Genomic DNA, 14,568 nt, shown 5'->3' with positions numbered 1-14,568 from the left:
ATTTCACCATTTACTCTTGCCATTTTCTCAATGAGCTTCATAAGGTAATCATCTGAAATGGTTTTCAAACTTTTCAACAGTCCTGTGAAGTATATTTTTGGTGACTACTTCCTATTGAGGAAATGTCAATAGTGTGCAAAAGAAAAGAAAAACGTTTGTTTAAAACATAATTCCATATATGTCCATTCTTAAATGGATGCCTTCAGTGAGAATTTTCAATGTAAATAATCTTGAAATAAAAGAAAACATACATAAAAGAGGTTTTCCATACTTTTGACCGGTACTATATGTATTTTGTGATTCATATCAGTGTGCTCAAGTGCACTGGCAGGGACAATGACATTGACTCCATGGGGCAGTTGGAATTTACTTTATGCTTAGCATGCCCTACATGTATCTTGGAGACAGAATTTCTGCTGATTTGTAATCTACACCATATTTAATAGATAAATAATAATCAAAAAGGCATTTATGTAAAATGTATTTGTCTCATGTTTGATAGAAACTTCATATAACTTATAGCAAGAAGCCTATCTTATATTACAAAGTATACACACTAAAAACTTTAGTTTGCAACTGTGGTTAGTTAAAGCCCGAATTGGATTAAAAAAAAAGAAAAGCCTTGCCATATGGGCCAATGAACAAAAAAGGTGATGTCGACTCCTGTATTTTCTGCTGTTGTCAAATAATTTCAAATATAGCTGAAAGGAAAAAGTCAAATAGCTTCTGCTCAATCGAGTTTATTATATATATATATATAAAGTTGATGTTATGATCTTCAAGTTATGACAGGGTCACTTTATATAAAGTAAAATTTAAATACTACGATGCTTAAATGCATCCTCACAGGGAAGCGACTGTGGAGGAGTGATGTACAAAAACATTATTGTGTTTACATTACATTCATCAGATTATTATTTATTAGGAATAAAATAAAATAAAAACTCTGATTTCATTTGCACCAGTGAAGCCATGCGATGCTTATTGTTCATGTCTGGCATAGGTGGAGGGAGATTTGATTGAAGATCTTTTGCCTTTTTTCCGAGAGGAGGCTGAAGGAGAGGAGGGTGCACTGAGAGAGGAGGGTGCACTGAGTGAGGAGGAGGAGGACAGAGACGGAGAGGAGCCTGGAGAAACAGAACGTCTTCTGGTGGGACTGCTGCTGGGAGAGCCCCGTGGTGATGAGTACGGCGAGAGCGCCTGCAGCATGCGCCCACTCCTCTCTTGAATTGCATGCTAAACACAGAGAAAAGGACATTAAGGTCAAAGTATGATTCTATTGGTTGAGGACTGTTAGATGTCCTATGTCTGCCTGGGGGCTTCCTCAGTTGTCCCTTGGATTTGTTCTACATTTACTCTCTGGCAACCTGGTTTCTTGTATACAGTTGTTTTCTATTCTTACTCATAATGTTTAAATGTGTGAGTTTATGGTAATATATGGTTAATACACAAACGTATTTAAAAATGTCTCTGGATATATTTTTAATGGTTGCCCCATAACATTTTAAGTCTTAAAAAGGTTGGCTTTTTGGAGTACCCCCAGTAACTGCTGCTAATCATATTAACAAGCAGAAAACGGTTATCAAATTTGTTTCCGCGCGATCTAGAAGTCTGATATTACTAAATTGGAATTTAAAAAAAGAAACTCCAACTTATATTAATTTGTTACATGATGTAATGAAGCACGTTCAATTGGAAAAAAAAATCTAAATTTAAATAAAAGGGAAGGTAGATGATTTTCATTTAATATGAGATCCGTTTCTGGAGTACTTTAACAAGTTCAAGCAAGCAAATGTGTCAATAGGGAATATTTGGCCTTATTGTTAACCATTTTCAGTGTATGCACAGTGTAAGTAGCCCTACCCAGGCTCCATCGGGTCCAAAAAGCTCCAGGAAGTTGCCAATAAATTCTCGTGATTTTTCCTCCCACTTGTGAATCAGATCATGGCTCTTCTCCTCCACCTTGTAGACAAAACTTTTGGACTTTTCCTCCACAGTGCGTACCGTCTCTTTCACCTTATCAACCTGGTTCTGAAGTCGATACTTGTTCTCCTGTTTAAGAAGCATGTGACACATCACTGATTGCAAGATACTGTACAAACAACACTTTAAAATGAACTCTTCTCACATTAATGAAGCCGACATTTAGTTCTCGTGCTGTGTAGCCTCTTTGCAGGTTACGCCGAACATAGACATCATAATTCCGAACTATCCTTGTGATGAGATCAGAGGTGGAGATGCCTTCTGTTCGCTCAGTCGCCACAAACATACCTGACATCACAATATTAATTATTGCCTTGCAGAATTTTCAAACAGTGTTGATAATCACAAAACAAAGTGCTTCTTCACCTGCCTCCTTGATGTGCTTGTAAACGTCCTCTGATCCAGCAGAGGTGTAGGGGATGTCATCATGGGCCACAAAGTCAATCTATTGATATTATGTGAATTAATTAAATTCATCTGTATTTGTAACTTTGATGTTATTTTTGATCAGGACACAATTATTACCTTATGTAGTTTGAGAAACTCTGGGGTGAGGGTCCAGGGAGCGTCCCGAACTACTTCATCCACATATCGACAGTGTCTCAGAGCATCGTACCGTTCATCTTCTGACATCACAGTAAATCCTTTGTATTTGTGAGTGAGTTCGTCGCTGCAGACTATGGGCAAGGATCATTGTGACCATTGAAACGCTCATGTATGATGTTGACATCTACATTGTTTTAACTGCACAGGGTTTTTTGAAGCGAATAGTACCTCCAACTATTAGGTGCGTGTTGGGGAACACGTTTTTGGCTTGCATCAGGGCTCGAGCGTGTCCCGAATGAAAGAGATCAAAAATGCCATCAGCGTAGACTCGCACTGGACGATGAGCTATAACAAATCATAGTCATTTTTATCGATCTTTGCTCAAATTCACAATCATTCTTTAATATTTATTGTCATAACAAGACACTAGGGGCCAGATCTTGTGCCTGGCGCAAGGACAGCACAAGCTTCAAGCGCTATGGTTATAAGAGAGAGAAGACTGAGGCGTGGTTTATTACAAGCAGCACTGAGAACAATGGTCTCTGGTGGCAGCCTTAAATTGATTTCCTTGTTTACATTGCGCTGGGCTTCTTGTTCTTCTTTAAGCATCATAGGCTCTCACAGGTCAAAACAAAAGCTTTATTAACCCCATCGTGATCTAAACAATGTTCGTGTCCCGAGAAAAAGAGATGTCGCCTATAGCCAGTCCCGCTGTGGCGTGGGTCGGCACTCACTCAGCCGTAATTGCGCTAATGTGACCAAAACAAATATTCACCCCAACTCCCCCACAACCCTACCCCTCTTCCTGGCCATGGAGTCTGGTTGGAGGAAAAGGCTATTGTACTTCTACTTATTTATTTACATTCTACTTATTTATTTACATATTTTTTCTTGATGCCAGTGAACTGGCAATGCTCGGTCTCCAGTGCCGATGCCGAACAGAGTTTTATTTATTTATTTATTCTTTCTCCGATCTTAATCTAAGTGAGTGGTTATTAATTGAAAAAATAAAATAAAATCGTACCACCAATTTTTTCATATTTTCTTTTTCCCTGAATTTTTAATTTATTTAATTTATTTATTTTTTCCCCTACATATCTTCACATTTTCTCACGCTACATTCCCCAATTTTTGCCCCAATCTGCCCCAAGTTTTCACATTATTTCCTAATTTTTTCCAAATTTACTTATCTACATATACATGTTTGAAAACTAGGCCTTTCAGATGTTATTGTCATTGTTATTGTTGATGATTTTTTAAATTCTTTTTATTTTTTTAGTATTATTATTTCTCAATGTGGCATTGGGGTGGGGGTGGGGGGCGAAACAGGGTGGAGGGAACGGGGAAAAAAGGGGGGAAAAAAGCAAAAACATGTTGTGTGTAGACCATATGACTTGCAACATAAATATTCCTTCCTGACATGAGCACAAAAAACAATTTAAAAAAAAAAGGAAAAGGCTATTGTACATAACATTGCCATTGGCTATGGGTGTATGGTGTGTCTCCACCCCATGTACTTCCCACTTAAAAGCGCTGGAGTCTGGAGTGGCAAGATCTGGAGGTGCACTCCTACTAGGCGCAAAATGTTGCGCTATATATTTTTCTAAACCTTTTCAACACAGTTAATAACAGTAATCAGGACTAACACAAGACTAAAATGTAACTAAAATGGGAGAATCTAGGCTAAAACAGAACTTTATACTGTATACTTTTAAGTTATAAATAGTTTCAGGCTGCAGGAGCAAAGTATCTCAGACAGATGTAAGACCTAAGTGATATGCAATATGCTGGAGCTTCTTGTGATGTGGATGGTCTGCCACCTAATCTTGTGATAACAATAATTGGTACAGTGTTGTTATTATACTCAAACTGCCGCTCTATGTTTATATTAAGGCTTTTACTGTAAACTATTTTGTGAACCTGGTGTGCCCCTCCGTGCCTGGGCTATAGTCAGCTTCTCTGTGGAAACCTCTGCTTCAGAGCTTGTGGACTTGGCAAAAGGAGCTGGCTCTCTCAGCGCCTGGAAAAGAAAAAGGAAACTGTCTGAGTCCTCCACATTACCTGCAAAAGGACCTGGTAGTACTTCACTGTGTTTACAATCCCATTTCCGCCTGAGGACATTTTCTCCCTTGAGTTCACCCATTCTTTGAACATGTACACACTTGCACCCAGAGGAACATGTTAAGTGACAGACAACCTGCTACTTACCATTTACCCATAACTTATTTATTCTCCTTCAAAAACTTTTTGAGCTCTTAGCCACACTGTCCCGTTATGAAACTATGCTTGGAGTTGTTTCATTCCTGCATGTTTGAGTCATCCTGCATATTCCGCCTTCTCCACACAGCTTCAAACACTTGCATCCCATCAGCTAGTCATAAGGTCATAGCGCCCCTCTATTTTTTCATTAAGACATTCCACTATCTCCACTTCTGCTTTGATGATATTTTTCTTCTTTTCATTTCTCTACAAATCAAGCTCTAAAACATTCCATTTCAATGCTCAGGCGTCAAAAAGTGGCATACGATAAGACCTATAAATGTGTATGGCTGGCAAATAAGCATACTCACAAAACATAAGACTCATGTCAGTAAAACCCAGACATTATTAAAAACATTTGCATTTAATCATCTCTATGGATAGATAAATACATAGTTGTAAAATAATTAGTATTTGAATTGGTTCTGGACTTTGTGTTAATTATACACAGACTCATGTGTTATCTACAGTGACAGTGATAATCTGTATCTTCAACTGTTAAAATGCCATTGGTCTATTTTAATCACTTAGCATTGGCAAGTCATTATGAATAAGACATTTAGAAGATACTGTACAACATATTTCCTGAGCATGCATTTCTATTTCAATGATAACCACAGGACTCATCTGGAGCACAGTGACACATGATGTGTAAGGTTAGGTCTTTGTCAGGTGCCCTCTCTGAACCTTTATCCAGATTTCAAACTTTCTTAAACATTTACTCTGATTCCTTGCGACTTTAATTCAATAATTACATTTTACTTCTTCACTCTAATATTCAATCATCATTCATAAAAGGAACATGAACTCTCTTGAATCAAATTTCGGTTTGGCAGGACGTGGACATTGGCTAGGACTGAATGAACTACGACTTACCTTTTGTGGTGCTCTTCTCGGGTTCTGAGCGGCCTGTTGTTGCTGTTGGCCATTGTTATTTCTGTTTCGTCTCTTCCCGGCCATCCTGCTCTGTCTGAGCTGCTGAACGTACCGTGCAGTGAGATCTCTGCCTAAGAGTGCACCCAGCCTGACCCGGTGACAAGTGTACGTAGTGGGCAAAGTCCATTCCACTCCAGGGGCACAGATAATCAATAGTGTGTGGAGAGTGGAGACCTTCCCATATTTCCTGGGAAAACAATGCAGCCGGAAGATTCTGTACACAGGAAACAAGTTCAAAATAAATCCTGTTGACACTTGTATGATATTTTAATCTTTTTGATGTTATTGTGAAGAACAAGCTTTAATGTGGGAGCAGCCTATAGGGAAGCGACCTATCACATTATATCCCCTTAGACACCCTTTGGAACCAAACAATATATAGGCCTATTGCTTCAGTGTTTAAGAGTCCCATATGGTTTACAGAGGGCTATTATGTAATCAAACTATCAGTTACTTTGTACAGACTTTGTGCTTTAAAGCAGTTCTTATTTCACATTTCTGTTATTTCACAATAGTATCAACTTTGTCCTGTCTTGGTTAACAATTGCCAGACTGAATTGTCTAATATTGTTTGTAAAGTACCGTAGTAAATACAGGTGAAACTCGGAAAATTAGAATATCGTTAAAAAGTTCATTTATTTCTGTTATTCAACTTAAAGTGAAGACAAGTTTCCCCTGTGTGTGTGTATTTTAACAGCAATGCCTTTTTAATGAGGAGAATATTTGTGCGCAATGATATTATATTTGGTATTTGGCATTTGATAGTCTCCACTCTCCTCCCACCATCTTAAAAGCATGCATGTTTAGTGGGTGAACGTCAGAGAGACTGCACCCTCAGGCAGTTGACGCAATGTGTTGAATATCAGCAAATCATTCAGTTTATGAAACAGTGATTTACATATACAGTCTTTAAAACTGATTCTTTCTCTGATGTAACAACTCATTATATTATAGACTTTATCCAGACGTAAAATGATGGAGTGGGCTGGTCTTTAATCGGATTTATTACAAAGATATATAACAGAAAGGAAAAGGGAAAGAAAGAAAGAAAGAAAGAAAGAAAGAAAGAAAGAAAGAAAGAAAGAAAGAAAGAAAGAAAGAAAGAAAGAAAGAAAGAAAGAAAGAAAGAAAGAAAGAAAGAAAGAAAGAAAGGAAGAAAGAAAGACCTTTCCTGTCAAGTACATTGTTGTATATAGGCTACAAAAGAAAGAAATCAGCAAAAGACATAGCTTACCTCAACTTATCTAAACACTTTTGTTCACTTCACGTTGTCTTATCTCATGCCTTGTCACGTAGCTTTAAATCACGTTTCTGTTTGGCAAGATTTATGATTTATGAATAAATTCAGGCAACTCCCACAGAAACTAACCCAGCGCTGTGATTCACATTTCCCCTTCTCACTCACACACACTCCTGATCACTTCAACTCTTGCCACCGCCGCTTCACTACCACACAAGTCAACCGTGATGGCCGTGTCTATTATTTATTATATGTGGTCACGTTAATCACTGTAATCCTTGACTTTCACTGTGATTTTTTGGCGCAGGAGAAACGCACCGACACGCTCCGCAGTGACCGGACCGGTTTCAGGAGAGCCTGAGCTCACCTGTGAGCACATTGACCTGTGGAAGGGGTGGGGCCTTTCTCTGTGAAGACATGCAGGGCGGGAATACTGCATGACACTTCTTCCTCTCTCGTCTTTTAACAAAGATCCAGTTGCAAATATGAAGACACTACAGACGCTTTACGGCTCTGACTGAAGAGAGGAGCAGTGAACACAGGTAAGAGAAATGCAGAGAATCTTTTGATGTTGATAACGCGGCTGATAAAGTCTCGCGGCAGGAGAGCGTGTGTGACTCGGTAAACAGGACAAGTGGGCTGTAGAAACTCAAGGCTGAACATAAGGAGCAAAGGTTACAGCTGTGAAACTGTAGCTTTGCGCTGAGAAAAGAGGAATTCTACGGTTTGCAAGAATAGAAACTCGCAGTAGGTTCAAAACAAGGACTTAGTGTTTTGTCGATTGTGAATTGGAGTGTTTCTACAAATAAAGCGAAACTGTTTTAACCCGATAGCCTTAACATTTGTGTCATTGTTCAAAAGCAGGGATCAGTTTATCACAGGATTTGTAGATATTTTACTCAAACAAAGTGCGATATCGCAAAAAATGTATCGCGATTTTCTTTGTCGCTCTATCTCGATTTTCGATTCAAATACCTGTAGCCGATTCACGAACTTTCACATATCTTTCATACGAACCTCAGCTCAAGCAAAAACAAATGCTTTCCTCCAGGTTAATTTAACGCACGAAAATCTTCTAGGCCTATTGCCTCATCAAAACGACTAAACTGGCCCCCAGTCCGTTTTAGGATTGATTTCAAAATTTTAATGTTTGTTTTTAAAGCCCTCCACGGTCTCGCTCCGTTATATCTGACTGAGTTGGTGACCGTGCATCGCCCCAGCAGAGCTCTCCGGTCTGCCGATCAAATGGTTCTGGACGTGCCCAGGTCACGGTACAAACAGTGAGGCGATCGTTCTTTCAGGGTTGTAGAGCCAAAACTGTGGAACAGCCTGCCCCTCAGTCTGCGTGTTCTCACTGAGCTGTCCCTCTTTAAGTCTAGATTGAAGACACATCTCTTCAAACTAGCTTTTAAGACTTAGATCGCACTTATTTGATTGATTGATTTTTTCAATATTGTTTTATCTGTCTGTGAAGCACTTTGGTCTTCCTTGTGTTGTTGTAAGGTGCTATACAAATAAACTTTGATTGATAAACTAGGAGCTGTTTCTGTCACAAAAGTATGGCTATGTCCATTTAAAAAGTCACATGACGATTATTGAGATCGCCCAGTCTTAAAACAAAGCAACAGAATTTCTTTTTCATATTCAATTGCTCGTGTGTCTCAAACATACAGTGAGGGTTTCCTTTTGCAAACTTATGTGGCCCTTTTACATTATGACTGACTTAAAGGACACTCATTGTTGTGTAGAGTTAATGCATTTGAAAGGCTGCTTGAGGATTGTTGCAAACCACACAAAGACTAATATGTAGCTAAATTAATTACTTGTTAACCTTTCTTAACCAGCCATTTCTTACCAGCTACCGTATGTCTGCATTGCCTGTACAGTCGTTGTCTCACCTACTCTATATTCCTTTGCTACTGTTGACTTTTCTATTGTGTCCTTCCAGAGAAATTCCGTCCTGTGTTTGTAAAGCATGTTCCTGTGGCAATATTTGACACCTGTGCTGCTGATAACTGTTCAAATATGCAAAGGTAAGTCACGATGCATAGTTAAGCACATAGTTTCAGCTTACTGTCAGATCTTTCCCCGCCTAAAATGCGCTAAAAAGGAAACTGTATTCCTGGAAATGCAGTTCTCATGTTTGCAGAAGTGAAAATTCTCATGAAGTTGTTCGAGGGATGTGACGAAAGGCTGGGGTTATTTTGATCTTAAAAATCAAAAGGAAAACCCCTGAACTGTTGTCTTGATTTTTGTGTGTTGTGTTTGAGGAGTTGGAAAATAAAAAAAAAGCATTATGCATTTCAATATTACTGTAAAATGTATGGAATGATTATTCATTTGCCAACTCAGTGGTATGTTTTATTTTCTATTTACAGCCTTGAAGTGTGAAGAGTTTACCGACTTGGATTTTAGGCATGCCTTTATTGGAACAAGCCTCAAGGTCAAGCTTCTGCTCTACACCAGAGAAAATGTGTCTTGTGGTCTTCGGATGTCCCACACAAACCTATCGGCCACGCCTCAGTTCAACGCATCCCGTCCGACCACCTTCATCATTCATGGGTTCCGTCCCACCGGCTCCCCCCCGGCCTGGCTCGGCGAACTCACTCAGCTGCTACTGGAAAGACAAGACATGAACCTCGTTGTCGTGGATTGGAACAGAGGGGCAGCCAATGTCAATTATTTTAAGGCAAAGCAGAACACGCTCAAAGCTGGAGAAAACCTCACCGCGTTTGTCAAAGTTATGGAGGTAAACTCGGACTGAACCGTTTTTCCTGACAAGGGGTTATTACTGTACATGCTTTTGTTTGACAGTGTTTTCATGTTTTCAGAATAGTGGTGTGTCTCTCAGCTCTATTCACCTGATTGGAGTCAGTCTCGGGGCACATGTATCAGGCTTCATTGGAGCACAATTCAATTCGTCGATTGGCAGAATAACAGGTGTGATAGTAGATGGTACAAAATGAAATAATGATATTGAAGAAAAGAGAGTGCACTTAAGTGTTGATCATTGTGTCTCTGTTGTGTTGATTACAGCTTTAGATCCAGCAGGACCTCTGTTCACAGGCACATCACTAGAGCACAGGCTGGATCCGACTGACGCTCAGTTTGTTGATGCGCTGCACACAGACATAGATGGTCAGCCTGCATTTCAGAGCCCTTAATCATATCATATTGTATTTTTAACAAAACAATTGTGGTTTAAAACTGTGTTTTCAGCTCTTGGCTTCAGAGAGGCTGTGGGCCATATCGATTTTTATGCCAATGGAGGCACAGACCAGCCAGGCTGTCCACCCACTGTCTTTTCTGGTAAATACACACATTTATGGACGTCACATTTTCAGTTCCTTAATGTGGTTTGTCGATTAATTTTATTCTATTCAAACCTTCACAAGGAGGGGCTTATTTCAAATGTGACCACCAGAGGTCAGTGTTTCTCTACATGGAGTCTTTAAAGGGGACCTGTCCGATCAGGGCATACCCCTGTAGCTCATACAGAGACTTTCTGGATGGCAAGTGCTTGAACTGTGAACAGTTCGGGCCTGATGGATGTCCCATATTTGGTTGGTAGATTGTCTTTCTTTTTTTTCTTCTTCTTCTTATTCAATACAATGTGCGGTTCATTAACAAGTGTTTTTTGTGCCTGTTCAATTCAGGTTATGAGACTATAGAGAAGAAAGATGCCATTAAAAGAATGCAGCAAAGTAAAGCTTACTTCAAAACAAATCCTCAGTCGCCATTCTGCAGTGAGTATAAAACAGTATTTATTTATACCTATACATTTACGGTAGTTTCTTTTATTTTTTATTTCATGTCCTTTCTTAGTGACAAGCTACAGGGTTGATATAGTGACATGGAACCAAGAAGTACGTTTTGGATATATTACCATTAAACTTTATGGTACCAGTAAAGAGGCGGTGGCAACCATTGACCAGTAAGTTGTTTTTTTCCCCACTACTAACCCTATGCTGCATACAATAATTATTCATTTTAATGATGGCTTACACTGCACGTTCCAAGCCTGTGCCACAAGTTTCTCAAAGCGCTTTTAACTACTGCATATATTTTTGTGTTGTAGTCGAGCATCAAGGTTCAAGAAGTTCACAGAGACCAGGATGTTGGCTCATTTTGATACAGACCCTGAATCCCCTGTGAACAAGGTTTCTTTGACTTTCACCACTGGAAACGTCTTCAAGCCTCTCTATAAGGTCCGTGTTCTGAGACTAAGACTGACTCCCATAGAGACCAACGAAAGGTGCATATTTATTATACAAGTTCAGCTAAATTTTTTAAAGTTTTAAATAAATGTGTTCCTTTTTTATTTTTCTGTCTCAGCTCTCTGTGCCGATATGATTTTATTCTTGAGGAAAACCAAAAGAAGACATTCAGGCCTATCCCTTGTGAGGACACAGACTTCTAAACATCACACCGACAGGAGTCCATTAGGGCCTTAACCAGGAAATCAAATTGGACTGCAGGACAATCCAATCATACAGTGTATACTTTCAGATACAGTGAATATTTTATGTACAGTTTTGTTTTGTTTTTTGAGATAATATATATTTTTCTAGTGTATGTTTTATACATAACATCTGTTTCAACCAGTGCCAAAAATAAAATGTGTGTCTGTGTATTCGCTTTTGTCCTTATTGAAGAGGAGCAACACTCATATGACAAAATAACTTTACTTTTTGCCATTATATACAGATGCAACTGACAAATATGTGTGTTATATTACAGGCATTACTATACAGAAGATACATAGAAGGATAAAGATAAAATATGTTAGAACAGTAGGATAAAACCAATTTCTTGGTGCAGAGGAATACCGAACAATGCAACAAATCCTTTTTCTGGTTAGTCATGTTTTATTTTGACAGATGCTTCTTTATGCGTTTGATCTCCATCTAAACAAAGAGAAACAGCAGCTACAGTCAGCGTTAAAGTAAACATGTGCATCACTGTGCATTGCGCACCTGCAGAGTCAAGCGAATCCTCTTCTCCTCATCCAGCTCGTTCATTAGCAGTTTTATTTCTTTACTGGAGAAAACAACACATCATAATGTTTGAAGAATGGTCAGTGAACAATTCATTGATGCACTCAGATTCTCTCATTTATTCACTTGATGTAATATTATGCTATCTTTTCCAGAAGTTATAATTGATTACATTTACTTAAGTACATTGAAGTAACATTATACTTCACTTATAGGCAACTCGATGAATATTAAGAGCATGCGTATGTGTATAAAGACAGAGAAAATACTCTTTCTGCTGTGAATCGATTAGTGACAAAAAAATATTTCTTGAACCTTTAGAAGCATCTGTTTGATAATTCTTGTGTTGTATTTGTAAGAAGTATCACAATTTTCCACATTATTTTATGTGCTCAATATTAGTCAGACGGCTGTGCAAAAATGGGCAGCGTGGTTGTGGCGCAGTGGTTACAAACTAACTACAAGAGGGACCCGGGTTCAATTCCCGGGCTGAGTCGGGCCTTTCTGCATGGGGTTTCCATGTTCACCCTATGCTGGCACTGATTTCCTCTGTGTTTTCCGGTTTCCCCCACCACTAGAAATATGTGCCAGGATGAATGAGAGTGTGTTTGTGTGTGCAAAAGCAGGACAACATATGGAAATTAGCCCATGACTACAATCTGGTGCGGTGTGTAGTTTACATGCATGTCTCCTGTGTACAATAACATGCACAATCCCAACCAACTCAAGTAATCTGTAATCCTTTCACCCCAGACTCTTCCCACTGCACATTTCATTCAATACTTTTGGATGCCTAATCCTCATGTCCATTATTTTAACCTGTGTGGGTGTCCATGAGTGAGTGAGTTTAGGGGATGGGGGGAGTATGCATGTGTTTATTGTCATGAATTGTATAAGTGGAGGTTGGAGTTTTTTAATGTGTAAAACCCTTTGTGTTGCTTTATAAATAAAGTTTGATTCGATTGTGAAAAGATCAGTGAGATGTTATAGTAAGATGTGCTGATCGGAGAATGAGAATCCAAAGCTACTCACAAAGACAGTGCCACATTACATTATTATATTACTGTCATTATACTATACAGAATATTTCTTACTTGTGTTGAGCCTTCATCTGTTCGAACTGCCCTCTCAGGATGGTGAGCTCTGACTGCAGCTGTTCAACGTTTGAGGGATGTGCGTGTGTTGCAGAGTGTTCGCTGGTGGGATGGTCAGTGTTGTGTCCAGGGGGCATTGTGTGATGAAGGATTGCGGACAGGGCTTTTGGAAGCAGAGTGGAGAGGGTGTCTGAACTGGAGGCACAGGGCTCTTCACTTGATGCTGCTGATAAAGACTGGTAAATTTACAAAGAAATGTTAATTGCAGAAAAAATAAATAAATATTACAGGATGCTGAAAGCTGTGAGGTTTGACTTACAGTTCCAGATGTTTCCTTACTTGAAGCATCATCTTCATTGTTTTTTTCTTCTCTTTCCGACTCCATATTCACCTATAGGTCATGGGTTCAAGATTTCTGATTTTTATCAACGTCAAATATTCTACAGCTATGTAGAAAGTCAAAGCAAGAACCAGAGGATGGAGGGTGAGAAGAGTAATGTTTTTAGCATTAAGTTAATGATTGATACTGAATCTTAGGGACCCATCACCCCTTTAAGGTGCAAGAACCATGTTATCTTGTGTTACATAGAGCTATGGTCGACTGAGCCAGCCTGAACAGTTAAAATTATCCCAAGGACACATTGGCCAAAGCAAAACTTGTAAAAGCGTTTTGTTACTGCACACTTATTACATGGCACAACCAAGTGAGAAGTGACAAAAGGGCTGCAGCTGAGTGACTATGTGGAGTTATGGCAATCATGTTATATTAATTTGCACAGAATACTTCCCATAGTCTGCAGCGCGGACAATAAACTGCTGGGCTCATTCGCCTTCTCTGTCACTAGAGACACAATGGACTCAAATTCTTCTGTATCTTTGAAAATAAGAGTGACATTTCAGTGTAGGTTCCCCAGCTCCTTTCAGCTGAAAGGTTACAGCTGTGACTTACCAGGAATGAGAACTGAACTATAGTTGCCCATCAAGACACACAGGAGGACTGAGTGGGGAAGATACTGGCAGAATAAGACATAAATCCTGCAAAGAGGGGCCTCCAAAACTATGGCCACATGGACTAATTGTGTCCAACAAAACAGTCAACAGTAGGCTATATTGTACTAATGAAGAGACAATTTTACTTCAATGACAGGTGCTGTTTGTGTAGCCATTGCAGAGAACCAACATACCAATACACTATGACAGCAGACTATATCATCTAGTTCTCCCAAGTAACCCAATTAACAGATTATAACAAGCCGAGTATGAGGATCTCACCTTGTTTTTGCAGCTTTGCCGGAGAGAAACTGTCCCGTGTGAGGAAACTCGACACCCTCCATTGTACCACACTGTAAGACTGTGTTGAAGTGGTGCTGTCACGGCTAAGTTTAGAATAGAAGCAAACAGTGCTTCAGAGGGAAATGTCTGTCTGAACGAGGTGAAGGACGAAAGATGTCAGTCTAAATAGGACTAGAAGATACAGAACAGTCGCTCAAGGTGAAGTATGACGATTCGCAAA

The 14,568-nt window shown here is 39.3% G+C and overlaps 3 protein-coding genes across 3 annotated transcripts; 1 reads left to right on the top strand and 2 right to left on the bottom strand.

Annotated features, from left to right (window-relative positions):
* Positions 1 to 859: 859 nt before the first annotated feature.
* On the bottom strand, positions 860 to 7,460 carry LOC306970204 (choline-phosphate cytidylyltransferase B-like). Its single transcript, XM_079566083.1, has 9 exons — positions 7,332 to 7,460; positions 5,665 to 5,938; positions 4,450 to 4,549; positions 2,758 to 2,874; positions 2,509 to 2,660; positions 2,350 to 2,428; positions 2,129 to 2,271; positions 1,864 to 2,052; positions 860 to 1,236 (listed from the first exon to the last, which is right to left on the bottom strand). Exons 2-9 carry the CDS (start codon positions 5,746 to 5,748, stop codon positions 982 to 984), a joined length of 1,119 nt encoding a protein of 372 aa, XP_079422209.1. The 5' UTR covers positions 5,749 to 5,938; positions 7,332 to 7,460; the 3' UTR covers positions 860 to 981.
* Positions 7,461 to 8,909: 1,449 nt separating this feature from the next.
* lipia (lipase, member Ia) lies at positions 8,910 to 11,384 on the top strand (the record flags this gene model as incomplete). The annotated part of the gene is made up of 10 exons (XM_079566425.1): positions 8,910 to 8,997; positions 9,343 to 9,713; positions 9,796 to 9,904; positions 10,001 to 10,102; positions 10,184 to 10,273; positions 10,360 to 10,527; positions 10,621 to 10,710; positions 10,790 to 10,898; positions 11,043 to 11,219; positions 11,300 to 11,384. The coding sequence occupies exons 1-10, from the start codon at positions 8,940 to 8,942 to the stop codon at positions 11,382 to 11,384; spliced, it is 1,359 nt and encodes a 452-aa protein (XP_079422551.1). The 5' UTR covers positions 8,910 to 8,939.
* A 438-nt stretch (positions 11,385 to 11,822) lies between these two features.
* Positions 11,823 to 14,286, bottom strand: LOC306970470 (uncharacterized protein). The gene is made up of 5 exons (XM_079566451.1): positions 14,192 to 14,286; positions 13,375 to 13,446; positions 13,056 to 13,291; positions 11,941 to 12,004; positions 11,823 to 11,871 (listed from the first exon to the last, which is right to left on the bottom strand). The coding sequence occupies exons 1-5, from the start codon at positions 14,219 to 14,221 to the stop codon at positions 11,833 to 11,835; spliced, it is 441 nt and encodes a 146-aa protein (XP_079422577.1). The 5' UTR covers positions 14,222 to 14,286; the 3' UTR covers positions 11,823 to 11,832.
* Positions 14,287 to 14,568: the final 282 nt, after the last annotated feature.

Source organism: Gobius niger (genome assembly GCF_951799975.1).
Source record: "Gobius niger genome assembly, chromosome: 11".
NCBI classification, from domain to species: domain Eukaryota; kingdom Metazoa; phylum Chordata; class Actinopteri; order Gobiiformes; family Gobiidae; genus Gobius; species Gobius niger.
The sequence above is the reverse complement of the archived record's forward strand: the minus strand, read 5'-3'. Positions and strand labels throughout refer to the sequence as shown.

What these genes read in the sequence shown, in the direction of transcription:
- LOC306970204 (XM_079566083.1), bottom strand. Translation starts at nt 5,748, where the DNA reads ATGGCCGGGAAGAGACGAAACAGAAATAACAATGGCCAACAGCAACAA. An exon ending in CGAGAAGAGCACCACAAAAG is followed by an intron (nt 4,550 to 5,664) that starts GTAAGTCGTAGT and finishes TTTCTTTTCCAG; the next exon opens with GCGCTGAGAGAGCCAGCTCC. An exon ending in CACGCACCTAATAGTTGGAG is followed by an intron (nt 2,661 to 2,757) that starts GTACTATTCGCT and finishes CCTTGCCCATAG; the next exon opens with TCTGCAGCGACGAACTCACT.
- LOC306970470 (XM_079566451.1), bottom strand. Translation starts at nt 14,221, where the DNA reads ATGGCTACACAAACAGCACCTGTCATTGAA. An exon ending in GTAAGGAAACATCTGGAACT is followed by an intron (nt 13,292 to 13,374) that starts GTAAGTCAAACC and finishes TAAATTTACCAG; the next exon opens with TCTTTATCAGCAGCATCAAG. An exon ending in CAGATGAAGGCTCAACACAA is followed by an intron (nt 12,005 to 13,055) that starts GTAAGAAATATT and finishes TGTTTTCTCCAG; the next exon opens with TAAAGAAATAAAACTGCTAA.